Source organism: Caloenas nicobarica, chromosome 12, assembly GCF_036013445.1.
Source record: "Caloenas nicobarica isolate bCalNic1 chromosome 12, bCalNic1.hap1, whole genome shotgun sequence".
NCBI classification, from domain to species: domain Eukaryota; kingdom Metazoa; phylum Chordata; class Aves; order Columbiformes; family Columbidae; genus Caloenas; species Caloenas nicobarica.
The window spans coordinates 22,452,461-22,478,918 of record NC_088256.1 but is presented as its reverse complement, the minus strand read 5'-3'; the positions used below and the strand labels follow the sequence as shown (position 1 = coordinate 22,478,918).

Genomic DNA, 26,458 nt, shown 5'->3' with positions numbered 1-26,458 from the left:
AGCGCTGCCCAGCGCAAGCCCCGAGGGCAGGAGCGTCGCCCCCAGACGAGCCCGTCGCGCAGCCAGGACCAGCCTCGGTGGGGCAGCTCCCTCTGCCCCGGCTGGCGGGGGCCGCTGGGCCGGGCTGGCCCCGCACACGGGGTGTCGGGTTTGCAGGGACAGCCCCAGCGCCGCGGGGCCGCGCTGCTCAGCACCCGGCGTAGGCAGATGCACCTCTATAGGTACATATGGGCACGAAGGTATATTTGTACTTGCGCAGCTCTTCTCATGGAGAAAGAGCCGTTTACAAAGCACTCAAGCCTTAATTGGTAACCTACTTTGCAGCTTTAAATAATTACGCCTCAAAAGTACTCCAAGGTCTTCTGGGGGTCCTGCTTCTATCATTGCAACAGCTGCTCCTGCGAGAGTCACTTTGGCTGATTTCTGGTCTGCAGTACATAGTGCAAAGAACTGGGAAAGCACAGTGTGGAAAGCCTTGTAGAAAAAGATGAAATAGCCCCTTTCAGATTTCTGATTGCATGAAGAGGAGCAAAAAGGTATCGAGTTGTTAGAGGAAAGGTCTGGTTCTGCTGGAGTCTAAAAAATTGCAGGATATATAAGACGTTTTAGCAAAGCTTTTCTATCTGCTGCTGGTTATTTTTCAGTAGTGTCAGCTCTGCAGTATCTCTGGACCTGGGGGCCAGGCGGGGGTGCGGGGGGCTCCTGGGTCTCTGCGGGGGCGGGACGGTGGGACCGTACCGGGGCGGGCGGGATGCTGCCTGAGGCAGGGAGGGGGTTGTTGCACCAGGACTTACCTGCGGCAGATCTGTTGCAGCCAACTGCGTCTCCCTGTTTAATCAGTAATTCAAGAAAAGCTGTGGCAATGGAGATTGTCGGGGAAGGAGAGTTGAGCAGCATCTACAGATCAGTCACTGATGCTGATTGCTGCTGCTAAAACGATGAGGAATTACTCGAGCTGTTTCTGGCCTTAAGAACAGAGGATAAGATTGCTGCTCCAGTTATTAACCTACAATTTAGGCAGGATCTGCAAAGCTCTCGTACGAGGAACAGAAGGCAGCAGCGCTCTGGAAGGACACAGCTGACAGCAGGGTGAGCCTGGGGCTTGGTGTCCCCGTCATTGTCCCGTCTCACGCTTCACTCTGAGGGTGCGAGCGGCAAACCGCCCCGTGCCCTGTGCCAGCGCTGGGCTTTGGCCGAGGTTACACCTCCCAGCTGCTCACAGAACAGCAACAGCCCCTGAAACTCCGGTGGAGAAGCCTAAAAGCTGCAAGACTTTGCCCAAGATTCACAGCGGGGGCTCACGTGGCTGTTTTCTGTTTCGGTGGATTTGGGGTTTATTCATACTGTGGGTACAAATGGGGCTTTTCTGAGCATAAAGATTTTTCCCAAGAATTGTCACATTTGCTCTTGATGTAACTTGATTTCTGAGAGCTCGCCTGCAAGCGTTCAAACAATACCAGAAACCAAAAGCAGACCTAATTTTGACCAGAAAGTTGCCGTGACCTGCTACCTGCTAGAAGCTAATTGCCTCATCTGGTGCTTTGACAAAAAGCCAGTTTTCACAAATAACTTAAAATGCTATTGCTCCCCATTCTGCCTGGGCGTGCGTTGACTTGTAATTCTGATAAGCAGCTCTCCTGCTGCTCTGCCTTCCGAAAAGGCAGCTTCTCAAACAAGCGTGTGGCAACTGTGTCAGGAGGGAGGCGGCAGCACGGGCGCCAGCAAGGGCACGGGTGCGGGTGTGCGATGGAGGAGGCGTGAGGAGCACGGCGCCGAGAGCAGGGCTGGCTCTCGGAGCGTCGCGGTGCTGCGGTTAATGCGGCACTGGCGGGTGAAATCCTCTCCCATGGTCCTGGATCACGGGGACCCACCTCAAGTTGCACCAGGGGAGGCTGAGGTTGGATCTGGGGAACAATTTCTTCCCCAAAGGGCTGTGGGGCATTGGAACAGGCTGCCCAGGGCAGTGCTGGAGTCACCATCCTGGAGGGGTTGGACAGACGGACATGAGGTTCTCAGGGACAGGGATTGGGGGCACTTGGTACTGTTAGGTTTACAGTTGGACTTGATGGTCTTAAAAGTCTTTTCCAACCTAAATGATTCCATGATTCTATGACCCAGTCCCATGGTCAGAGTGAGGTTTGGCTTAGTCCTTGCTTGCCTCCTTTCTGATCAGCGCTTGGCTTGTCCCATCGCTGAAATTCTGGGGTTTGCCATGAATGTTCTCCCAAGCGCCATCCACTGTGCTCAGCAATATCTCGTCCCAACCTCATGTGCTGACCCTTTCCCTCATTCTCTTTCTGTTTGATGCTGCAGGTTGGACGCTGGCCGGGAGCATGTCTTGCCCATTGACTATTACTTTCCGCCTCAGAAGACCTGCCTGATCTGTGGAGATGAAGCCTCTGGGTGCCACTACGGAGCCCTCACCTGCGGGAGCTGCAAGGTCTTCTTCAAACGGGCGGCTGAAGGTAACGCGTACAGAGGAAATATCGCTCCCACCCCAGCGTGGGCTTTCTCACCAAAGCAGCTGAAGGGTCGGGTGCTACTGACACCAGTTCTCTCTCATCTGCAGTCAGGTCACTAACGTGTAAGTGCTGGAGGCGTTTGCAGCATCATGATATCTGTTCCTCCAGTTGAAAGAGGTTAAGGGAGAATGAGAGAAGTGTAGTGGGGACATCATCCGGTGGGTTTCTAAGGCCTCTTAAACTAGTAAAGGAGAAAATTCAAGGATAAATTAATTTCTTTGTCATATGTTTGTCATTCCACGGTGCAGATCGCCCTCAAAAAGTAGCCACACTGGTTTGCCAAAATACAAACCTTTTCAATGACTGATTATCTTGGCAAACCGGTGAGACCCCAGAGCAGCCAGTTCTGCTTCTCCTCTTGACTCTCAAGGATGCTTTAAGTTTCCATCAGCCCTCCTGTGATCTCAGACCCACAACTCCAAATTTAGGGGATGCTTTTCCTCTTCCAGAGGCACACTTCTCTCAATGCATGCAAAACCGCAGAGCCATTTGTCCATCGAGAGCCGTGCTCTGACCTCGGTATCCATGATCCCCCTCCCCAACCCTTGAGAAAGCAACCTCTTCACGCCCAGGTTGGTAGTGCCAGGCTCTCCAGGGATGTTTGAGCCCAGATGCTCCCTCTCAACAGCAAGGTCTATGCACCACCTTTCCTTGGCCGCTGGCCTGTAGGAGGGCCCAGCCCAGCTGTTTCTGCACCGTCTGCTTTGTAACTGCAGTTCAGAGTCGCGATTCCTTGGCAGCACAGTGGGACTCTCCACTGTGGAAGCCCAATTGTCTGCTGATGGAATGTGCCTGTAAATCACACATCTGACTTGTTTTCTGGAGTGATGAACCCAAAAAAATCATCATTCTTCCTCAGTGCTAACCTAATTTATGTGATGCACTGGCGCAACGTTGGTGGTCGGTGTTAGCGCTGTGGCAGAGGGAGCACCGCGGCTCCCAGCCGGTGGAACCTTCTGTCTCTGGCTTGTCCCGCTGTGACCATCCCCTCCCACACGTTCCGTCACCCTCTGTCGAGCGGAGGTCCCAGACTGGTGGGTGCTCACCTGCTGTCGTCACAGCTCCGATTCTAGATTGATCCTAGCATTATCCTGCCTGGTTCTGGAGTCACATTTTCCCTCACTCATTACACATGCCAGGAGTGAACTTGCCAGCACTGGTTCAGGGAAGGAGTGGCTGTGCCATGGAGGGCAACAGCATCCTGTTACCATAACAGGACAGCCAAATCATATTAATAGATAATAAGTTTGGCATAGTTTTCTCAAGTAAATAATTTACAGATAAGTCTCTTTGCTGTACACCAATTCTGGATTGGCTCGTACAGCCAGAGTAAATAACAGATGCTTATTTAAGTCAGCAAGTTATTGTTGATTTATAGTAAGTGGAATCTTGGCTCTCTCTGTCAGATAAAGCGCTGATGAAATACCCCGTGTCAGCAGGCAAGCCCCGGTGCTGCTCCTTGTATTGTACACCAGCACGGGCTCTGTCCCGCTGAGCAGGGCTGGGGGGTGCTGCGGGGTGCTGGAGAGTGCTGCAGGGTGCTGGGGGGTGTTGCAGGGTACTGGGGGGTGCTGCAGGGTGCTGGGGGATGCTGTGGGATGCTGTGGGATGCTGCAGGACACTGCAGGACGCTGCGGGATGCTGCGGGATGCTGCGGGATGCTGTGGGGTGCTGGGGGATGCTGGGGGATGCTGCGGGGTGCTGGGGGATGCTGCGGGGTGCTGCAGGGTGCTGTGGGATGCTGTGGGATGCTGCGGGGTGCTGGGGTATGCTGCGGGACGCTGCGGGACGCTGCAGGACGCTGCAGGACGCTGTGGGGTGCTGGGGGATGCTGTGGGATGCTGTGGGGTGCTGGGGGATGCTGTGGGATGCTGCGGGGTGCTGGGGGATGCTGCAGGATGCTGCAGGATGAGGCAGCTGCTTGCACTGCTCTTGATCATGTGCTGTGGTGGTGGTCCCTCTCCCAGTTGTGTTATATCATTAATGTAAATTGTATTTCTGCTTAGTTTTTAAGCCTGGGGGTGCCACAGAGGGTCAGAAGTGCTGGGTTGTGTTAGGGTTGGCAGCAGCAGCACTTTGCCTTTCCCCTGGACGAGACCGTGGAGTGGCAGCCTCGGTGTGAGGTTTCATCTGTACCGTGAGGTACAAGGATAGAGTCTTTATTCTGGGAAACAGACAATAAATCAGACTTCTTTATAAATACTGGATGCAGGGCAGTGGCAGGTAATGATTGCTGTCCTAACTGCACTGGAGACCCTGTGGTTATGTGACACTCGGGGCTGAATCGCTCCCTCAGAAAGCCTGGCCTTATCCCCCAGCTCTTAGGATTGGTTTATGCACTGAAATACAAGGATATATCTCTCATCCAAAAGGCATTTAATGGATTTTCACATTCACAATCATAAATCTTCCTCCAGACTTAGCATAGATCACTTTGCTTTCTGGAAGAGAAAGCTACTCTAGGCACAACAACTCGTGGCAACAAGCTTTTGGCAAAATAATTTCTCTGGACTGAGCAGCTAATCTTTCTCCTTGAATCAGTATTTTTAGTTGAGGCTGGAGAAGTGCTCTTCCCCGGCTGCCAGCGTGTTCATGGCAGGTGATGGGCGGGAGGACACGGTGGTGGCAGAAGCGTCTTTCTGGCTGGTGTGGGTGGCACAGGAGGGGACACGGGTGCTGGGGACAGGGTGCCGGGGTGTCCCCAGCGAAGGGCAGGGCACAGCGGCGTGTTTGGGGCGGTGCGCGGGGGGGTACGGCAGCTGCGAGGGTCCCGCTCGCGCAGACCCGGCTGCTGGGGCCGCTCCCACAGCAGAGGGACAGCGGGCGCCCTGGTGACTGCACTTGTCACCTCTGTCCATGGCAAACGGCCTCTGGATCGGTGGGGAAGGAGGGGCGTCCTCTCTGGGCATCCTCCGCAGCATCGTCAGCTGGGCGATTATATCTGAGGGCAACGTCCCCATTGTGAAGAGTCTGGGTGCCTGGCTTTGCAAAGAACAGGACCGCTGGGTAAAATAGGAGAGTATGTTTAAAGTTTAGACCTGTACCTACAGGTTTGCAAAGCAAGAGCCTCTGCTCTGGAGTAGTATGAGAAAGCACCTCTGTTGTTTGCAGGAATGAAAAAGATAAAATATCATTCCAATGTTAAACTCAATAAAAGAATAAAATTGTGCATTTATCTTTAAATAAAGAACAGCTGATTGCAAATGCCCCAGCCTGCTCTTAAATGAAGAGAGTAAATTATCCTGAAATTAAAAACAAGTCTCTGTATGTGAGAAGTTACTTAAGACAGGTGGAACCTCTCTGTTCCAGCCACCCTTCCTTGTTCTCTGGCTCTCACAGCTCCTGGCACCGTCTCCGCGCACCGGTGCTGCGCTCAGGGGACGCGGCCGATCGTGTCCCTGTCACTAGTGCAGGCTCCCGGCTCAGGGAGAAGGGACAGTGGACGCTGGTGCGCACGGAGCTGCCACTGCTGGTGTCTCCACCAGACGCTGGGTCCAGCCCTGCGCCGGCCCCGCGGGGCGATGAGCAGCCCAGCACTGCGGTTCCCCGCGCGATGGGGCGAGCGCGGGCAGGTCAGGACAGTTGGCTTTGCTGGGACAGGGACGCAGTGTGGTCCCTCTCCCAAGTCCTGGGTTTGTTTCACAAACCATATCCACAGCTGGGGACAGCAGTGATGAAGGCGGCGAGTTCTTCAGTAATTAAAAGGGGGATCTCTGCATCCCTTGGAATTAGGATAAGGTGAGCAAGCAGCTTGTTCTCATGCTGAGCAGAAGCAGAGTCATGAACAGCCATTTGATGACCATTTGTTTCCCTTTTTGTTAATGGCTAACAGCTTAAAATAAACAGTGCCAGCCTATGCGTGTACAGTTAACAGAAAATGGGTTCCTGCCCCAAAGAGTTTATTTTGTGAACCAGGAAGCAGGTGCTCGCCATTCCAGCAGAATCACCGTACTGTGACCGTGGGCTGAGCTGCTGGCTGCAGCGTCACAGCTCGTGTCCAGCCCAGCCCATCGCAGGGGGTGCAGCTGCCGCAGACCCTTCTGACGGGCGCGTCTGTGCAGGGTGACGGGGGCTGCGGGGCGGAGGCTCCTGCCTGGTCGCGCTGGTGCGAGATGGGTCCCTGCCCCTGTCCCTTCCCAGCCGTCCCAGAGGTGGTGGATGCTGCTGCACAGCTGGAGGGACACAGCACAGCTGTGTCTTCTGCCGAATCTGGTCCGGCCCTGCTCCCCTCCCAGTGGGGCCGGGGGGACGGAGCGGGGTGGGGACGCTGCCCGGAGCCTGGGGAGAGCAGCGGCAGGGGCTGGGGATGCTCCTGCTCTTGGCAGGGGAATTGAGATGGGGCTGCGCCTGACCCTGGGGTGGCCTTGGGGACCTCGGGCAGTGACTGTGCTGCTTTCCCTTGCTACAGCCATTCATGGGTGGGCTTGACCTTTTTAAAGATCTGGAGCTGTAGTTTAGACTAGGGAGGCAAGCCAGGGACGGAGCAGGAGCCGGTGCGCGAGGGGAGAGCGGGAGGGTGTGCGGGTGCTCCCGGGCAGCACCGCAGCCCCATGGCCTCGGCCAGGGACCAAGCTGGCCCTGGGCCGGGACTGAGCCTTCCCGGCCGCCCCAGCCCCGGCCGGTTCACACTCATGATCGTTCTGATGGGCGCTGGAGCATCCCCGTGTCAGACGCTGTCAGGGGCAGGAATCCTGCAATGCAGCAGGAGGGGAAGGAGAGTCAAATCCCCCTCCAGCTCCCATGCCCGGGAAAGGAGGGCGTCTGTTCCCGTTTCATGTACGCACGGAAAGAGGTCGAGTGGAGAGAGTGTGGCCTCGGCACTCGTTTCCCATAGCACAAAAATAACTCCAAGTAACCCAGTTTCAGCTGAAGTTGTTTATTACTCATCCTTCTCAATGAACTGTTGAAAGGGAGGCTGGTGCTTGTGTTCTGAGGCTTGTCTGAGTGTCCTTAACACCGATAATGAGCAGAGGGAGGGGGATGAGAAGAGCTGCTGATGAGAGCAGTGTTAAAAGGGTTTATCGAGGTCTCACGTGCTGCAGGTAATGCACTCGTGGCCCATTATGTCTCCAGTCTGAACAGCTCAGGCACTGGGGGTTGGTAGTGATCAGCTTTTGATAGGGATGATTCGAAGAAGTGCAGGCATGTGGTGTTTTGGCAGCTCTAGTGCAGTCTCGTGGACAGGCCGGGTGACGAGGAGTTGGTTATAACCAGCGTTACAGTGACTTTTCTGCACCCCTGCGATGGCTGCGGGGGCTTCGCAGCCGCTTTGCAGCCACGCGGTGTCACCAGCTAGCGCCGGGGGACGGTGGCACCTTCAGGGGGTTCCCGCTCGCTGGGGCTGGGGGCGGTGGGGAAGCAACGGATGGTGCCAGGGAGGTCCAGGATACCGGGCTGATGAAACCTTTCTGCTTTTTCTGGTTCTGGTATCTTCAGAAGTTGTGGATGCTTGTGGGGGAGGTGGGGAGCTGATAAATCAGTGCACCAAAATTGGTACATCTCTTCTCAAAACTGGTACGTGAAGCAGTTGGATTCAGCCTCATGCTTTTAATGGATCTCTGGTGACTCTGAAGGGCTATTCCTGTACGAATATAGAAAGCAGACACTTGCAGGATGATAAATGAAGGTTAGGCTGGATATAGACTGAGTTCCCATGTAGGCTGCTTCTGCAGAGTCTGAGGTGCACAGCTCTATTATTTACCGAGACTGGTTTAGTTTGGAACAGTATGAAGAACATCAGATAAATCCTGATCAAGTAAACATGTTTAGACTTGACAAGAAAACAAACGATGAGTCAGGAAGGAAAGTTCACTCTTGGCATGTCTAGCAAATGAGGCAGTTTAAAAAAAAAAAAGAGCGAGCTGAAATTCGGAGCTCTAAGAGCTGCTCTCTAAACAAGTGGAAAGGCGAGTCTAAAATACTGGTTAGTCTGACAATAAATGACTTCTACCTCTGAATTTCCTGCCCGCCCCCCGAGCCTGCAGCTGTGCAGGGTGTCCCGTGCGGGGAACCTCCGGTCCCGGTTTGCTCCAGCTGCCGGGGCAGCCCTGGGACAGGGGGCTGGTGCCGGACACCTGCGGCGGCAGAGCTGGAACCTGCAGGCGACAAACCCTATTAGTGTTAATGGGTGGCACAAAAAATGATTCAGCCCCCGAAGTGCTGTAAAGAGTCGTGGCCATTGGGGACCGTGTTCAGCAGACGATGGGTAAGTGCCGTGGCAGACGGATCAAACCATGTTCTGGGAGGAGAATGGCTCTTCACAGCAAAAAGCCAACCATGAGATGTGCAGTATTTAAAAAATGAGAACCAAACTGTCTGTGTTTCATTGCTTTTTAATGGCTGTTTCTTGCCTGCCCTGCTGTGCTGCGCAGCAGTTTTGCTCCTTGGAGAGCAGCGGGGACAAGAGCTGTGCTGGTTTCCCAAAGAATACCAACTTCCAGCTTAAATTTTCTGCTGGGAGGTGAACTGGGAAGCCAGCAATGACATGGTCCCTCCCGTCCCTCCTCGCATGATGCCACTGGCCCTGGGGACACTGGGGAAGCGAGAGCCCATTGCTCCTGGTGAGCCTGGGCTGGCTGGTACCCAGCACCCACGGGCCGTTTCCTCTGGTGTTTGCAGGTAAACAGAAATACCTGTGTGCCAGCCGGAACGACTGCACCATCGACAAGTTCCGGAGGAAAAACTGCCCGTCCTGCCGCCTGCGGAAGTGCTACGAGGCGGGGATGACGCTGGGAGGTACGGTCTGAAAAACCCGGGCTCGAACACCCCAGGCTCCTGGTTCTGAACACCCCGGGTTCCTGGGTCTGAACACCCCGGGTTCCTCAGTCTGAACACCCCGGGCTCCTGGTTCTGAACACCCCGGGTTCCTCAGTCTGAACACCCCGGGCTCCTCAGTCTGAACACCCCGGGCTCCTGGGTCTGAACACCCCGGGTTCCTCAGTCTGAACACCCCGGGCTCCTCAGTCTGAACACCCCGGGCTCCTGGGTCTGAACACCCCGGGCTCCTCGGTCTGAACACCCCGGGCTCCTGGGTCTGAACACCCCGAGTTCCTCAGTCTGAACACCCCGGGCTCCTGGGTCTGAACACCCCGAGTTCCTCAGTCTGAACACCCCGGGCTCCTGGGTCTGAACACCCCGGGCTCCTCGGTCTGAACACCCCGGGTTCCTCAGCTGGGCTGGGGCAGCTGGGCTAATTTGCAGATAACAAACCTACTTGGCATATTAATAGTCACTGAATGTCTGGAAAAATGAGGCTGATGGAGTGTAATGAACCTTGGGAAACATTTGCAGGTTTCTAATACCCAGACTGTGAATTTCATTAAGCTTTTGTTTGAGTTTCAGGAAACATTCTTTTCCTTAATTTAAAACCTTGTTAGTCTGAAAAAAAGTAAATGACTGGGTAAGCTGGATTCTCACTCACACTGAAGCCTCCTTCAACAGAGCAATCCCATTTTAAGAATATTTTTGCCAGGCAGAAAGGGGCATTTTCCTTTATAAGATTACAGCCCCAGTATTTTTCTTTGTTGAAGTTGCTTCTCTGTCCTTGGTAAAGATCCTTGTTGCTGTTTTTTCCAAGACTTGTAGTTCCACCAAAATGTGACAGGATGCCTGTACCCAAAGTTGGAGGTTTTCTGATCAAAATCTAGAAGCTACAATGTAGATCACCACGTGGCTCCTGTTTGAGTTCACTTCATGTGAGAATGAGCAAGAAAACACCCTGAAAAATGGGGCTGCTGCACCCGACCCGTGCTGAAATGGCCCCTGACAGCGGAGGGGAGGCAGGGGAGAGGTTACCAGGTGGTTTCTCCAGTTCATCTCCCAGCGTCTGCCCCACCGGTGCTGCCCCAGCCCCGCCACCCGTCCCCGCCCGCGGGAGCTCCCAGCGACACGCGTGTCCGTGGCCGCTGGTGGCCGTTGGTGGCCACGGCTTCCCGCAGGGACACTCCTCCGGGACCCGTCCTTGTCCTTGTCCTCCTGGGAGGGTTGTGCCGGGGGTGCTGTCACCGCCCTGCCACGGCCTCGCTGGGCTCCGAGCGGGGCTGGGGTGAGGAGCCGGAGCCAGCGCCCCGCTGCACCAACAGCACCGGGGAGCGGCGCTGCCATCCCCAGCAAGCACGCTCTTATTTTTATGTGCCTTTTTCTGGTGAAATTTCCTTAAGTAAGAGAAGACATACATCAGCGTAACCTTATTCTGCAGGACACACTGACAAAATTAATGCTAATGCTGCTAGACCCCCCGCTCCTTTTTTTCCTCTTGAGCTCTTTGGGTCACCCTGACCTGTTCTGCCTGGTCTGTTTTACATTTGTTTTCAATGTCGGTTTAAGGCAATTGTTAAAAACATGCACGCTATGAGTTTGTCCACAGTTATTTCTCCCACAGTAGAGAGGCAGAGCATTTGAAAACCCTTCGGAAATCCCAAGAGTTGTTTTTAACTGCCTGTTAATTACCAGTCAGTTGCAGGGTATAATAGAGCTGCTGTGACCAGCAGAGCCGCAGCTCGGCGTGGTGAACGGCAGGAGGTGACACACTGAATACCTGATTTAGGGCGCTCTGCTTTGGCACAGAATGGCAACATGTCGCAGCACTTCATTATTGATTGGGATCACTCTGACCTGCAAGCTGAAATCCATTAAACAGAATCTTCTCTCCCGACCAACACTGTAAAGCCAAAGAGAGGGGAAAAAAAAAAATGATAATGCTGGTTTTCTATGCTTGGTTCTGCTGGTGCACTGCCCTGTCTCTTCCACAGCACCAGCGCAGGTGCCTGCACGGATCCTGTCCCTGTGCTGCTGCACACGCGGTCACACGGATCCCGTCCCTGTGCTGCTGCACACGCGGTCACACGGGTCCCGTCCCTGTGCTGCTGCACACACGGTCACACGGGTCCTGTCCCTGTGCTGCTGCACACACGGTCACACGGGTCCTGTCCCTGTGCTGCTGCACACGCGGTCACACGGATCCCGTCCCTGTGCTGCTGCACACGCGGTCACACGGGTCCTGTCCCTGTGCTGCTGCACACGCGGTCACACGGGTCCTGTCCCTGTGCTGCTGCGGTCACACGGATCCTGTCCCTGTGCTGCTGCACACGCGGTCACACGGGTCCTGTCCCTGTGCTGCTGCACACGCGGTCACACGGATCCCGTCCCTGTGCTGCTGCACACGCGGTCACACGGATCCCGTCCCTGTGCTGCTGCACACACGGTCACACGGGTCCTGTCCCTGTGCTGCTGCACACGCGGTCACACGGATCCCGTCCCTGTGCTGCTGCACACGCGGTCACACGGATCCCGTCCCTGTGCTGCTGCACACACGGTCACACGGGTCCTGTCCCTGTGCTGCTGCACACATGGTGACATGGATCCCATCCCTGTGCTGCTGCACACGCGGTCACACGGATCCCGTCCCTGTGCTGCTGCACACGCGGTCACACGGGTCCTGTCCCTGTGCTGCTGCACACGCGGTCACACAGGTCCTGTCCCTGTGCTGCTGCACACGCGGTCACACGGGTCCCGTCCCTGTGCTGCTGCACACATGGTGACATGGATCCCATCCCTGTGCTGCTGCACACGCGGTCACACGGGTCCTGTCCCTGTGCTGCTGCACACACGGTCACACGGGTCCTGTCCCTGTGCTGCTGCACACACGGTCACACGGGTCCTGTCCCTGTGCTGCTGCACACACGGTGACATGGATCCCATCCCTGTGCTGCTGCACACGCGGTCACACGGGTCCCGTCCCTGTGCTGCTGCACACGCGGTCACACGGGTCCTGTCCCTGTGCTGCTGCACACGCGGTCACACGGGTCCCGTCCCTGTGCTGCTGCACACGCGGTCACACGGGTCCTGTCCCTGTGCTGCTGCACACACGGTCACACGGGTCCTGTCCCTGTGCTGCTGCACACGCGGTCACACGGGTCCTGCCAGCCCCCATGCACACACGGGCACCTGAACCCCTCCATCCTTTCCAGAGCGTGCGAGGTCCCTCGAGCACCTGCTGCCCGTGCCCAAGCTCTGCCCAGGGACCGCGCTCGTGTGCATCCTGTCTCGAGGCAAAACCTCCCACATCTGTAACATTCAGTTCGTTTCATTGGTGGCAGGGCTAGAAAGCTACTGTAGGAACTGCCGACAGCCTGTGAAAGCCCAAGGCATGAGTCATACCTGTGTTTGGTCCTAATTCAAGTCCAGTTGCTGTGGTTAAAATAGACCTCATGTCGTAAAAACCCATTTGATATTGAGGGAAGCGTTTCCAGCAGTGGAGCAGCTAACACATTTTTTGCTGCACCGTTGCTGTAGTTAATTCGGTTCGATGTTATGATAGATGTACCTTATTTTTCATCTTGTTGGTCCTTGATTTCCAGCCACTGGATCGTTATTATCGCTTTGCTTGCTCAATTGAAAAAACTACTTTTATTAGATTTCTGTCCCCGCGGTGGGTATCTGTTGGCTCTGATTTGATAACTGTTTAGCCTTGTGCATAGCCACCTAGGCAAAGCTCTTTACTTCCTTGCTCCAAGGTGCATTGTCTGGTCTTTATTGTGCTTATGGCTCCTGTGGTTAGACGAGAATGTTTAACCAGCAGCACTGGTACCTGGGGCTGTGCTGAGGGGCGTCTCCTCCTGCCCGTTGTTCTGTGTCCCCTGGACCTGCTGCCAGCTCCCAGCTCTGTCTGTCCAGCCGAGCTCTGTCTGTCCAGCTGCTTTCGGGGGGCTTCCGGCTGCCCAGGATGGAGTTCCATGTTCAGTGAGCTCAGCTCACTTTTTCAGTTGCTCTGTGTATCTGTTTACAGTGAAATGTAATTTGCTTTAACAGACTGAGCTTATCAGCGGACCTTAATCAATCTGTTCAGTTATCAGGCTTTAATATTTGTTACTGTTTTCCCATCCTTGCATTGTCATACAGACTTCGGTAGACTTTAGTAGACATGATTAATTTTCTTTTTGGAATTAACATAGACGTTCACTAGCAAGGGGCCACGAACAACCATCATAAGAAACAAACCTGATGTTGTTTCAACATTTATAGTTACTTTTGAGATGTATCACCTGAGTGATTTGAAATCATTCAGCGGTACCATCTGATCTTATATCATTTGAGTTTTTTAATTCACGCGAGCCAGACTAACTCAGATCCCCTGAACATATCTGCTAGTACTGTTGTAATTATCAACTAAAATTATCATGCCAAAAAAGACTGATAGCTTGATAGGATCTGGTTTTGACAAGCCGCATGTTGATGTTAATAACAAATCTAAAGAACAGGATGTAAGTCAAGTCCTGTTTCAGCCTCTCTGACGCTTTGCCTGCAGCTGAAGTCGGTGCGTGGTGCCTGTTGCTGCCCGGGTTTCTGTGGCTGCTGGTGCAGAGCAGCTTTCTGCAGCCCCCCGAGCCCCAGCGCTCGTGAAAGCCGGTGCTGGAGCCCAGGATGCTCCTTCGGCAGCTCCAGCAGCGGGAGCGTGGGCAGGTGACGATGCTGATCGTCTGTCACCTCGTCATCCTCTGTCCTGTGCTCCCTGGACAGTGTTGCACTGGTGAATATTTTATCGTGAGAACAACTAATTATGTCCCCTAAGCTTTTTTCCCATACGTAGGATATTTTCTCAGCCTCCAGTTGGTGCAGACGCTGTTCCAGCATCCCGGTGTCGCTGTCCCCACTCACAGCACAGTCGCACGTGCTGGGATTCGTCCCACCGTGGTTTGGAGGAGTGCAGTGCAGACTTCTGCCTGGCTGAGCTGATCCCAGAATTAAAGTATAACAGATGCCTTTAATTTCTATTTTTTCTGGTTTTGTTCCCAGTGGCTGCTGAGTAGTAGGGAGCCACCACCAAACGGGTTTTGCACAGGGACTGAACATAAGCTACTCTCTGCCTCTGAAGCGTTTCTGCATCTAGTAACGCTGGTATTTCGGTGCTGTGTGGAGCAGCAGCTCCTGGGCAGCGCAGACACAGGGCTCCGGGATAAGAGCAGTTGTTGTACCATCCACCTTCACCGCCCTCGCACACGGTGGGGCTGGTTCGCACCTGCAGGCTCAGAGCCAGCGCGGCTGGTGCTTGTTTTCTTCGCACTTCACATCTTTTAGTACTAGATAATTCAATTTTAAGAAAAAACATTTAAACCAAACCATGTGTGTGTTTTATACAGCGTTGGTTTGGCTCCATTTGTGCACAGGACCTGATGGTCACTGATTATCCACCTTTGGAAGATACAGTTTGGGTTTTATTTCTTCTTTTAAGCCAGGAGCTTTTCTCTCCTTGCAGCACTCCCATCTCTGAGGGCCCCGCACCGAGCGCGACTGTGAGATGTGGAGTTTGCCCCACAGGTTCCGCGGGGTGGGATTGGGGCTGGATGCTCCGGCCGGGCTGAGCTGGGGGTGTCCTGCACCACCGCCCTGCTTCCCCGCTGCTTTTCTTTTTGGTGCTCTTTTCTCCTCCTTTTTTTACAGAGCAGCCTGTCTTAATTGCTCATACGGTAGATCATCCAAAGGGCATTACTTAAAGATCAACGTTTTGAATTGATTTACAAAGCTGCACTTTAACTTGACATTTTTATGTTTTGCTGCTTATTTTTCTAATTACAGCTGAAAGGAAATTTGAGATAAGTATCATGTAATGAAGGAGCCAAAACCCCAAGGATAATTGGTTTGATGTTATATTCTCCACTTGAATTAAACAATTGGCTTTTGTTCTGTAATTAATTAGGGTTTATTGGAGTCGGTAAGGGGTGAAGGCTGTTCCTGTCTGCACTAGCCTGCCAACCTGTGTTGTGCTGAGCACCATCAGGGAGATGTCAAATTGGTGAACACTGACTCCCAAAGAATTCCCAAGTCACACATCTGAAGCTCTTGGTGTATCTTGCTAGCAGATTAGCGTCTGTAATTAATGCTGAGGGCACAGGAGACACTTCATCCCGGTGACACAGGCACAGGTGCCCGCACAGCCCCAGCCCCCCAGCCCACTCTGCTCCCGAAGCTGGTGAGCAGACCACGGCCACCCCGCTCGTGTCTGCTCCTCACCAGTGGGCTAGCTGGGGAGACTGGGGAAACAGCCCTGGAGCCACCTGCCAGCTTTTAACATGTGTTTTCCATGGGATGTTAGTGGAGCGGCTGGGAGAGCCGGGTCTGGGCAGCAGGTGGTGCGGCAGCCCCAGCAGGGAGAACCTTTTATCCGTTTCATCCCGTGTCTGCTCTGGCCTGGGATGGAACAGTCTGACTTGAGCATCCAGAGGCGATGGCTTTTTTCCCTGGAACGTGACCATCCACTGAGGTTATTTGCTTGTGTTGCTTCCCTTTTTAATTGCACATGAGTAGCTGTGCAAACTGAGTCACCTCTTCTCTCTTTTCCCCAGCTCTTCCTCTCCATTTCTAAGTGGGAGTTAGTGCAAGGCCAGTCATGACTGAGGATGTAAATGATGCTTGTTCTTTTCCATGTAAGATTAATGAGCAGAGGGATTTCCCTGTGCTGTGCGTCCTCCCTTTTGTCCTTAGGTGAGGTCTGCGGTGCCCCGGCACTCTGGGCAGCGTGCGCTGAAGGAGGAGCTGCTGCTGCCCGTCGGGTTCCCTTTCCTCCTAAATATAAGTGATGGAGCTGGAGGCCAAGAAACCTCAAGTTTGTTTGTTTGTTTGAAGTCTCACGCTAAAACGCATCATTTCCACAGCCCGCAAGCTGAAGAAGCTGGGTAACCTGAAGACACAAGACGAGGCGGAGGCAGCCAGCTCATCCAGCCCCACGGAGGAGCAAGCGCCCAAGATGGTGATGACGCGCATTGATGGGTACGAGTGCCAGCCCATCTTCCTCAACGTCCTGGAGGCCATTGAGCCCGGCGTGGTGTGTGCTGGCCACGACAACAGCCAGCCCGACTCCTTCTCCAACCTGCTGAGCAGCCTGAACGAGCTCGGGGAGAGGCAGCTGGTCTATGTGGTCAAATGGGCAAAGGCCTTGCCAGGTGAGAGGAGAACTAACTAACTAACTAACTAACTAACGAGCCCATCCCTTCCCCAGCACTGACCTCAAGGCTCCGCTTGCATTGCTGGGGTGGGTTGGGAGGAGGGGTCCGCAGCGTGCGTCCCACCATCGCTCTGCTCCTTGGGGAGCATCTTCATGCGCACCCCTCTGTGTAACATCTCCAGAAGCAGCTGCAGCAGCCTTGGGTTTGTCTGCTGTGGGTGGCTGGTTGATGGCAGAGGTGGCGAAGTCTGTAGAAAGGTGTGGGTCGGGGTCTGTCCCCGCTGACGACCCAGCTCACGGTGCTGTGCAGACTGAGGGGCTGGTGCTGTCAGGGCTCAGGCTCTTGCTCTCCTCCCGCTCTCCCTGCAGGGTTCTGTTCCACAGGCAGGGCTGTGGCCACCAGACCTGCAGAAGGCTTCTCAAAACCAGCATTAGCCCATCCTGTAACCTGCATAGAGTGGTGATAGTTCCCCCAGGTAACTCAGATGTGTGCTATTTCATGATGCGAAAGTGAGATGGGAGAAACTGGGCTGAAAGGAGCTGAGGCTTGAGAGATGGAGGAGATCCTTCCTCACCTTTTTGTATTTCATAGGCCAATTAATTGCAAAATGGCAAAAGAGAGAGATGAAATCCCAAAGGGCTTCTTCCTGGTAGTCAGGTTGCTCTTGTGTGAGAGGCTGCTGGAATATATTTATGAGGCATTCAGAGTTGTGTTATGGGAGTACATTACGGTTGGAAAGTTTCCAAATAGTAATAGCTCTTAGGTGCTGTAAATGAAAACATCCTGGTGATAGATGTGTTTCACTGAATACACTCCATGGTTCTGAGCACAGAGGTTACCAGTCTGTAACACGCTGCCTGTTGCATGTTGTAATCCTGCCAGGGGAATGAGTGAAATTACAGAGGACTGAGATCACTGTGGGTGCAGCGGGAGCTGCTTCACCTTCCGCATCCCTGAGCTGGGGCGTGGGGCTGGTTCCGGAGATCCTGCTCCTGTGTGCAGGTGATGTGGCCAAGGAGAACACTGAGGCAAAGGAAGTTTGCCACTGTGTGCCAAAACCTGGTGATGAGCTGCAGTCAGATGTTTGATGTTCCCAGAAATGTGGCAGCCCCCTTGGAAGCAGCTTGACTGGTGGCCCCAGGGGTGTCAGTCTGCACATGCTTAAATGTAGAGTAGCCCCTTCTATTTCTTATGTTATTGAGTCAGAAAAGGTTCACCTGGCATGTGAAACCAGGGACAAACTGTGCTTTCTCTCCTGACTTACCTATACCAGACATCAAGATTTTTCCAGAAATGTACATGGAGATACGACCAAACCTGACCGGCAATCCGGGGGCTGAGGTTGTGAAACTGCAGTAGCACTAATGGAAAGGGAGAGTGCTTTGAAAAACATGTGTCATCATAACCACCCCTTTATCAAAGGCTTTTACTCTCCTGTGCTGCACCTGATCTCTGACCCCATGTGCGTGGCAGTGCTGGGCTGGTGCCCGCTGTGCCAGCAACGGCATCTGGGCAAAATTATCCTACATCTGGGCGGTCACCGCGCTCTGGGCGGTTACAGTATAACCGCAAACTCTCTGCAGGGCAGGGGGTCCTGTGCAGAGCCCAGCTCTCGTGTGGGCACACTGCGATGGGACGGGTGCTGCCGGCCACCCCCATCTGCGACCACGGAGCATCACGTCTCGTGCTGGCCTGATCGTTACCATCACATCTGCTGCAGGTCTGATCATTACCATCACGTCTGGTGCAGGTCTGACCGTTGGCATCACTGCTCCTGCAGTGAAGGCACAGCCTGTGTGTTTTTCCCGGCTTTCTCCAGCGGCTCCCTGGCATATGCCAGTGCTGGAGTTCAACAGTAATGGCCACAAATTCACCACTTAGTCATTGTGCTGATGTTTTCCAGGGAAGCAGTGAGCAGCCGCGGCAGTGTTGGTGCGGTGGTGCTTGGCGGTGCCTCGGCAGCCCCTGTGCTGGGCAGCAGGTTCTGCTGCCGGTTCTGCGGGCGCTGGGGCTCCCTGAGGTGCCGGCTGAGGGACAGCCGGCTCTGCCCCAGCGCTGCCCTGCCCCAGCGCTGCCCTGCCCTGCACACACTGTGGCTGCTTTGCTTTTTGGGTAAACGTGCAGAATGCTCCCCCCAGCCACAGGTAGTCTGCTGTCTCTAATTTATTTAAATTACATTTTGGTTAATAAAGCAGAAGTGTGTTCAGGTCCCAGCCCCACGGGCTGGCTGGGTAGCCTGGCGCTCGGCGGGCTCGGGAGGTGCATGATGCCGGTGAACGTGTGCAGGGGCAGAAATAATGGAAACAAAACCCAAGCAATTTAAACCAGCAGGATGCAGCTGTTTTTACCAAAACAGAAAGATCTTCCCACAGTGCGTTGTGGGGCTGGAGGTTGCTAATGAAGGCCGTTGCTGACGAGGTGCGATGGGAGCAGAGCGGAGGGCAGGAGCAGCACGGGCTGCCTGGGCAGGGGGACAGCGCCCGGGGTGACACCGGCAGCGCACGGCGCACATCAGCGCACGGCGCACATCAGCGCACGGCAGCGCATCTCACGGGCTCCGTGCGCAGCCGAGGGCAGCCCGGCACCTGCTGGCAGCGCTGCCTGCTCCCCAGGCAGGGTGGCGATGTCCCCTCTCCCCGTTAGCGAGGCACGTCTGGCACAAGCATTGGCTTCACTAAGCACAAGCAGCCCTGAGCTTCAGTTAAGAGAGAAATCAGTGTAAAGGTTTTAGTTTCCAGTGGCTGCTGCTGGCATGGGGAGCAGGAACTCACACCTGTAACTACCTCAGCCTGGTAGTACTGGCAATAAATTAATATTGGTTAATAGGTGATTGTTGACCTTGCATCCTGCAATGAGCATCACCTGTATACTGAGTGATTAATATACAGCATGCTGTTGCTGCACTTACAGAGAGGTTTCACTGACACCCTAGGAAGAAAACAGCATTAGGTGGGAGCATTTCTGAATTTTGTGTGCCCGTGGTCGCAATATCAGCCTCTGTCCAGTGGAGAAAATTTAATGTATGGCCCTTTGGACCCACTGCAATTGAAATTCTGCATAGAAGGTAGAATCAAACTGTGGTGTCCCTGGAAATGAAAGATTAAATAATCACAGCTTGCCAAGAAAGCTGCTGAAACACAGAATGAGAAACTCTGATTAAATCCATGAAATCTGTCCACTTCAAGGTAGGTGGAAGGAGTATGTATTTTCCCCTTTCCGTATGAATAAATTCAGTGAAGGTGTTAATTTAGCTCAGCATTCAAACACGTTAGTTTAAAGATAATTTTAACTGGCAGCAAATGCAAAGCCTTCAGTTCATCCCCGAAGCTGTCAGGAAATGGGTCTGTGACAAACGACGGGTCTGCGGGTGGGGGGGACAGGGACGTTGATGGGGACAGGGACAGGTGTGGCACAGCAGCCGCAGACCTGTGGGTTCCAGCAGCTGGCACAGGTGTGATCGGGGAGACGCGGCACCTGGTACCGCAGGACCTGGTTATTAGAGCTATGGCCAAGTCTACGTGTCCTCGGTTAGTCGGGGTTCATGGGGTTCCAGGCCATTGCTCGCTGTTCTGTTTCAAATCTGTTGCCTTATACTGTGTCTAACTCATCCTTTAACTATAATGATACAACTGATTGTGCATCCTTTTTCATTCTCTGGACAATAACATTTCCAGACACAAAATGAGTATTTTTTCGTATTAGAAGTGTTACTTTATGGTAACGAGACGTTGCTCAGCTGCTGATCTCCTAGGAAGATGCCATTCTGGCACAGCAGTGCGTCAAGAGGGAAGATAACACATTTATTTCCAAACTAGGCTGCCTTAGGATCATTCACAAGGAAAAGGTTATGCATTGATCTTTTTCAAATCATCACTAAATTTAATTTTACTTTTGCTATGATTCCTTTCTGTAGAAGGTAGCTTCTTTTAGGTCTCTTCAAACTGCGCCAATACTAACAATTTAACAATTTATTGTGGCATTAGGTTTGTATTTATTTTCGTTTACAGTGATTTTGGCCATACGTCATCTGAGATGCCTGGAGGGGGGAGGTTTCCAGAAAATGATACGTGTCTGATTTCTGAAAATTAGTGTTGTTTCAAGGCGTTTCAGCTCAGAAACTGGAAACAGTGATTCCTTTTAGAAAAATCGGCCACTGTGTTTCTAGAACTTGTTTTTGTGGACAAGCAGAAAGCAATCTTAAAGTCTTGTGACAACAAACCCGTTGTGTTCAAATACCTTTCCTAAAACAGTGATAAAGCTTGCACAAATATTTTTTTTTCAGTGAGCCTAATTACAAGGTAATGAATGAGTGCAGGAAGATGCCTCTCATGGCACAGAGGAGCGATGAACCCCCAGCGGAGGGTTGGGGGGCGGGTGCTGGGGGGCGTCCCCGCGGGGGCGGCTCTGGCGCTGGTTTGCCGGGAGCATCGCGGGGCGAGCGGGTCCTGCCGCGCACGGTGGCGTCGGCCGCGGTCTGGCCCCCCCGCGCCTCTCGGGCCCAACTCCCTGGGAAGTCCTGGCGTCTCTTTTGAAGGCAGAGCATCTGCCGTCACAAATACGATTGTGTTTGTGGGATTCTCTTGCCGCGTGGTTCAGAGCGTCTTTCCTGGGGCGCGTGTCCCGGCCGTCCCGCGCTGAGCCTGGCCAGAGCCTCCTGCAAACCGCACGGGGCTTTGCCCGTCGCTCTGCGCTTCCGTCCGCCCCTCTTCACAGAGCGTTGGCTGCCAGTTCCCTCTGAGGACAAGAAACATCTTTCCTTCTAAGAGCAACTTTAAAAGAGAAAACCCCACCTTATGGATTGCGGGGGTGAGTGTGTAGCGGACCGATGGGACGTTCCTCCTTGTGGCAGTGCGGCAGCGCGGGCGGTTCCCCGCGCAGGGCCGGCCGCCGGCTCCGCGGCAAGACGCTCCGGTTCTCCCGGTCTCTGCAGAAACTGGGCGAGGGGCGACAACAGCAGCAAGTCCGGGAAGGGAGCAGTTGCTGTGGATGGCTTAGGCTTTCCTAGGCGCTGAATTAATCTCTGCCCAAATTTACTGGATAAATAGTTTTTATAGCATGCAGTAGTGTAATTAAATATGAAATCTAATTTCAACATGTGCGCGAGATGAGCACGATGGGTTTTATAACGTCCCCGAGCTGCCCGGGTGCCGCCCGGGCCGTGTCTGTACTTGTGCGCTGCTGACGGGTTTCGCCGCGGCTGCCAGGGCTTCGTGTTGGGGCGGCAGCCCAGCGCCCACGGATGGAAATCGCCTGCTCAGGTGCAGTAGGACGCCACTTGCACACAAGCTTCAGTTTTTCAATCCAGTGGCATGAAAGATGAAAGGAAAACATACAAATGTGAAGCAAGTTTAGTCAGCAATAAAATGCCTTGTGCTCAGTTGCAGTTGACAGCTTCCCAGGAGAGAGACAGACATGCCGCAGTGGTTTGTAATTATACACCGGAGGCGTTAGAATTGCTTTAACATTTAATTGAAATAACGTATTATTTTCTTGAAACCAGATTGTCACAGAGGTGCACCAGAACTAACCCAAACAAGTGATAAGCTCAAACAAACCTTATTTCACAACAAAGGCAAAACCAGGAGACAGAAGCCAATGAGAAACAGGGGTAATCCAAAATCAACCAGCACTCATGGCGTTCAACCCGCTGCAGGTGCTGGTCGGGGTGTTATTACTGCAGTTAACACCCCAGAACGATGACCCAGACTGTACGCACGCTGACAAAGGGAAACTCTCTCAAGGGTGCCCGGAACACAGAACCGCTCACCCAGAGGGCCGGGGCTCTCCACGGACATACCCATTTGACTAATTACAAATATCTGGAAAAAGTGCAGTGTTGGAGTCGTGTTTGTGCGTGTCTTGTAAACACGCCTGGGATTTAACTGTGCACCACCATCTGGGAATTCTAATTTGAATTTAATTGATGTTTTTGTTTAGCCTGCGATTCAGCAGAGGTTTTCATATTCATTTTTATAGTAATTAGATAAATGCATTGTGTGTTTGACAGAGAAAACTGGAGCAATCTATAATCCTGTGATGAGGCCTCAGGGTTACTCGCTGGCTCTGAGTATGATACATTAAAAGCCATTTACTTGAATTTGGTGAAGTCCTAATGGGTTGAAAATAAAGGAAGTTTTAAATTTTATTTCCTTGAGTGCCAGAATGGCACCAAAGGAGGCAATTGGTCAGTGTGGGCTTGTTGCTGCCTCGGTGCTGCGGAACGTGCCGCGGTTGGTCGTGTTGCTGCCTCGGTGCTGCAGAACGTGCTGCGGTTGGTCGTGTTGCTGCCTCGGTGCCGCGGAACGTGCCGCGGTTGGTCGTGTTGCTGCCTCGGTGCTGCAGAACGTGCTGCGGTTGGTCGTGTTGCTGCCTCGGTGCCGCGGAACGTGCTGCGGTTGGTCGTGTTGCTGCCTCGGTGCCGCGGAACGTGCTGCGGTTGGTCGTGTTGCTGCCTCGGTGCTGCAGAACGTGCTGCGGTTGGTCGTGTTGCTGCCTCGGTGCTGCAGAACGTGCTGCGGTTGGTCGTGTTGCTGCCTCGGTGCTGCAGAACGTGCTGCGGTTGGTCGTGTTGCTGCCTCGGTGCCGCGGAACGTGCCGCGGTTGGTCGTGTTGCTGCCTCGGTGCCGCGGAACGTGCTGCGGTTGGTCGTGTTGCTGCCTCGGTGCCGCGGAACGTGCTGCGGTTGGTCGTGTTGCTGCTGGGGCTCCCGCTCCCCCTGCACTCACTGATTTCTGTCAGCAGCACAGAGCAAACGAATCAAACAAATCCTCATCGGCTCTTGATTTCACTCTTGAAATACTGTTTCACGCAAGAAACATGAATGTCTTGGAGCAGAGACTTTGTGGGTTACCCCATGACTGTGGAGCACGTGGCACAGCAGGACTCGGTGGGTCGGGGTGTCTCATTAGTGCCAGTAACGAGGGCTGTGGCAGGAGCTGTGCTGGGGGAGCTGGACCTGGTGTCCCACAGGACTTTAGGAAGCCACTGGATCGCATCTTGTTGGATTTTTTGTCCAGTCTGTTGCAGAATGACACTCGTCCACCTCACTGGGTCTTGCAAAGCTTCAAATACTGTTTGTGAAGATCTTTGAGACGCAGGGGGAAGATGTCATTTATTTCACTTGTCTCCGCCTTCCTTCAGAACACTCTGCTGCTTGGGTTTCTCTTTATCTCCTCCTTGTGTTTGGGGATCCCCTTCCTCTCCTTGCAGTTGCAGTTTTGGGCTTTGGCTGTTTCCGAGCCCATCAGGGTGTGAGCACCCTGCTGGTGACTCTGCGGCGGTGTCACCCTGCTGGTGACCGACCCTGCGGCGGTGTCACCTGGCTGGTGACCCTGCGGTGGTGTCACCCGCTGGGTGTGCGTGTCCCGGGACGGGCTGAGGTCGGGCTGTGGACCATATCATCATGACAAGAGTGCTGCAGGAGAGCTGGGGTCTGCGCAGAAACGGCCCTGGTAACTGCAGGAACCCAACAGTAATTTGTAACATCCTCCTTTCATTTTTTTATAGGATTTCGTAACCTGCATGTGGATGACCAGATGTCAATAATCCAGTACTCTTGGATGGGCCTGATGGTTTTTGCTATGGGCTGGAGATCTTTCACCAACGTCAATTCCAGGATGCTTTACTTCGCTCCAGATTTGGTCTTCAATGAGTAAGTGCAAAATAACAATCTAATATTGTGCTTTGTCTGGGTCAGACTAGATGAGAAATGAGAATGAGACAAGGAATTTGCCTATGAAATGTGCAGCCTGAGTCATGGTGCTCCCAGAGTGCCCGACGGAGCCCAGGAGGGCCCTGTGTGTCCCCTCCGAGTGCTCTGCAGGGATCCCAGGAGCCATCAGGAGAGCTGCAGTGTCCCTCCTGGTCCTTCCTCCTGGTCCTTCCTCCTGGTCCTTCCTCCTGGTCCTTCCTCCTGGTCCTTCCTCCTGGTCCTTCCTCCTGGTCCTTCCTCCTGGTGCCTCGGCCTGGCCTTGGGTTCGGCTTCCACCGGGGCACAGCAAGGTGGAAATGTCTATTGTAATGTGTATTGTAAGTGCCAGGGGGTTCTCTCTGATGACTTAGGGTCAGGGAGGGTTTATTGACAGGAAGGTAGAGGAGCTTAAACCCAATAACCGGGCCCAGCAGCAAGTGAACCCAAACGTGCTCTCTGAGAGCTGCGAGCTCAGCTCCGTGTCCCTCGCGGACAGCCAGGTTGGCCGACTCACTGCAGCCTGTTTCAGGACGGCAGAGGGTCACACAAACCCTGCAGTCCCAGGTGGACCCCATAGTTATGCACGGGCGTTTTGGACGACGTTCCCGTCCCGCACACCGGCCCGTTGCTGCCGGCACGCCCCGAGCAGCGCCGGGCTCGGGCCGCGTCCTGCCCACGTCACACGAGGCCGTCACCTCGAGCCGCGCCTGACGCGTCTCGCCCCCCAGGTACCGCATGCACAAGTCCCGAATGTACAGCCAGTGCGTGAGGATGCGGCACCTCTCCCAGGAGTTCGGCTGGCTGCAGATCACGCCGCAGGAGTTCCTCTGCATGAAGGCTCTGCTCTTCTTCAGCATCAGTGAGTCCCGGCCCCTCCTCGCAGACCCGCGCTGTGTCACACCAGAGGTGTCTGCTGCTGTCCCTGTGCACGTGCTTCCCGGGGGTGGCTGTGGGTGTTCCCCTCTCTGCTTCATTCTGAGCTGCTCACAGACACGGAGCTGCTGTGGCGAGGAAGCCACCGGCCAGCCCGCGGTGACCCGTCCCACCGCTGCCGAGCACAGCATCTCCCCGGGGGCGGCTCCTCAGCCTGGCCGCTGCCACCGTGGGGACCTCTGAGTGTCACCTGCTGAGCGGGAAAGCAGTGCTGCAGTCCGTTCTCTTGCCTGTCTGCTATAACGAGTGCTGAACACGCAGCCTTGGGCTAGCACTAGTCCACTGAGCTGGTCAGAAGACTGTAGCTGGTGGGCAGAACTTCCTTCTCGGGTCTGCACTCACCACTTCCTCAGCCTTCCTCTTGCTTTTATATTCTCTTCATTCTCTGGGTAACTCTTACTGTTTCTTTACTGTGTTCCAGTTCCAGTGGATGGCCTGAAGAACCAGAAGCTCTTCGATGAACTTCGAATGAATTACATCAAGGAACTTGACCGTATCATTGCTTGCAAGAGGAAGAACCCTACATCCTGCTCTCGGCGGTTTTACCAGCTCACCAAGGTCCTGGACTCCGTGCATCCTGTAAGAGAGGACAGTGAAATGTCTATCTATATATGTAAGAAAGAACATAAAAAAGCAACCTCTTACAGGGAGAATGATCCTTCTCTGGAGCTGTTGGTAGTCCCCACCAGCGGAGGTTTCCAAGATGCGGTGGGACAGGGCACGAGATGGTCTCATCCACGCTCCCTTTCCCAGGAAAGGTTGCACTGGGTGACCTTTCTAGGTCCCTTCCAAGCTGAGCTGTTGGATGATTCTGTGATTCTTTGTGGCTTAATTCTTGGCACACCTTTGCTGGGACAGCATTGCCGTGTGCTCCCAAATTAAGCGACAGGGAAAAGACAGAGGCTGAGTGTGCTGCGGGTGTGAGTTATCTGCGCCTGTCACTGCCTGCAATAACCACCTGGGTGTATGGGCTTCCGTTTTGAGCAATGGAAAGCTCTTTGTAGAAAACACTTCTCCATCACCAGCCTAACAGAACAGCTCAAAATCTCAGTGCCTCTAGTGAATCTTCTCTGATTATAGCAGTGAAAATAAATTCTCTGTTTGTGACTTAGTTTTACTGGTGGCACATGAGCCAGGCCTGTCCTTTTTCCTGGGCCTCAGCTCCCTGCCCCTACAGCTGTATGTTTACAAGCAAAAAGTAATTCTTAGGAAGTGAGGTCAGCAGCATCTGCACACAGTAAGATAAGTTTCTGTAGGACTGAGGAAGAGCCATTTTGATACGTGCCCGTTTTTGTGGGACTCGGTAATGTCTGAGCGTCAGGGATCACAGCAAAAAACGCGGCGTGCTCCCAGGCTGGGCAGTTCCTCGCGCA

General features: G+C 53.8%; 1 protein-coding gene across 3 annotated transcripts in view; it reads left to right on the top strand.

Moving 5' to 3' along the window:
• Positions 1 to 26,458, top strand: part of AR (androgen receptor) — a 49,417-nt gene that overhangs the window by 17,568 nt on the left and 5,391 nt on the right. For all 3 annotated transcript variants that reach the window (XR_010606858.1, XR_010606857.1, XM_065643053.1), the window contains exons 2-7: positions 2,314 to 2,465; positions 9,141 to 9,257; positions 16,172 to 16,459; positions 23,969 to 24,113; positions 24,881 to 25,011; positions 25,507 to 25,664. Coding sequence is in view for 1 of the 3 variants with exons in the window: in XM_065643053.1 (XP_065499125.1) it covers positions 2,314 to 2,465; positions 9,141 to 9,257; positions 16,172 to 16,459; positions 23,969 to 24,113; positions 24,881 to 25,011; positions 25,507 to 25,664 (991 nt within the window). In the remaining 2 variants the exon portion in view is untranslated. The remainder of the gene's footprint in view (positions 1 to 2,313; positions 2,466 to 9,140; positions 9,258 to 16,171; positions 16,460 to 23,968; positions 24,114 to 24,880; positions 25,012 to 25,506; positions 25,665 to 26,458) is intronic.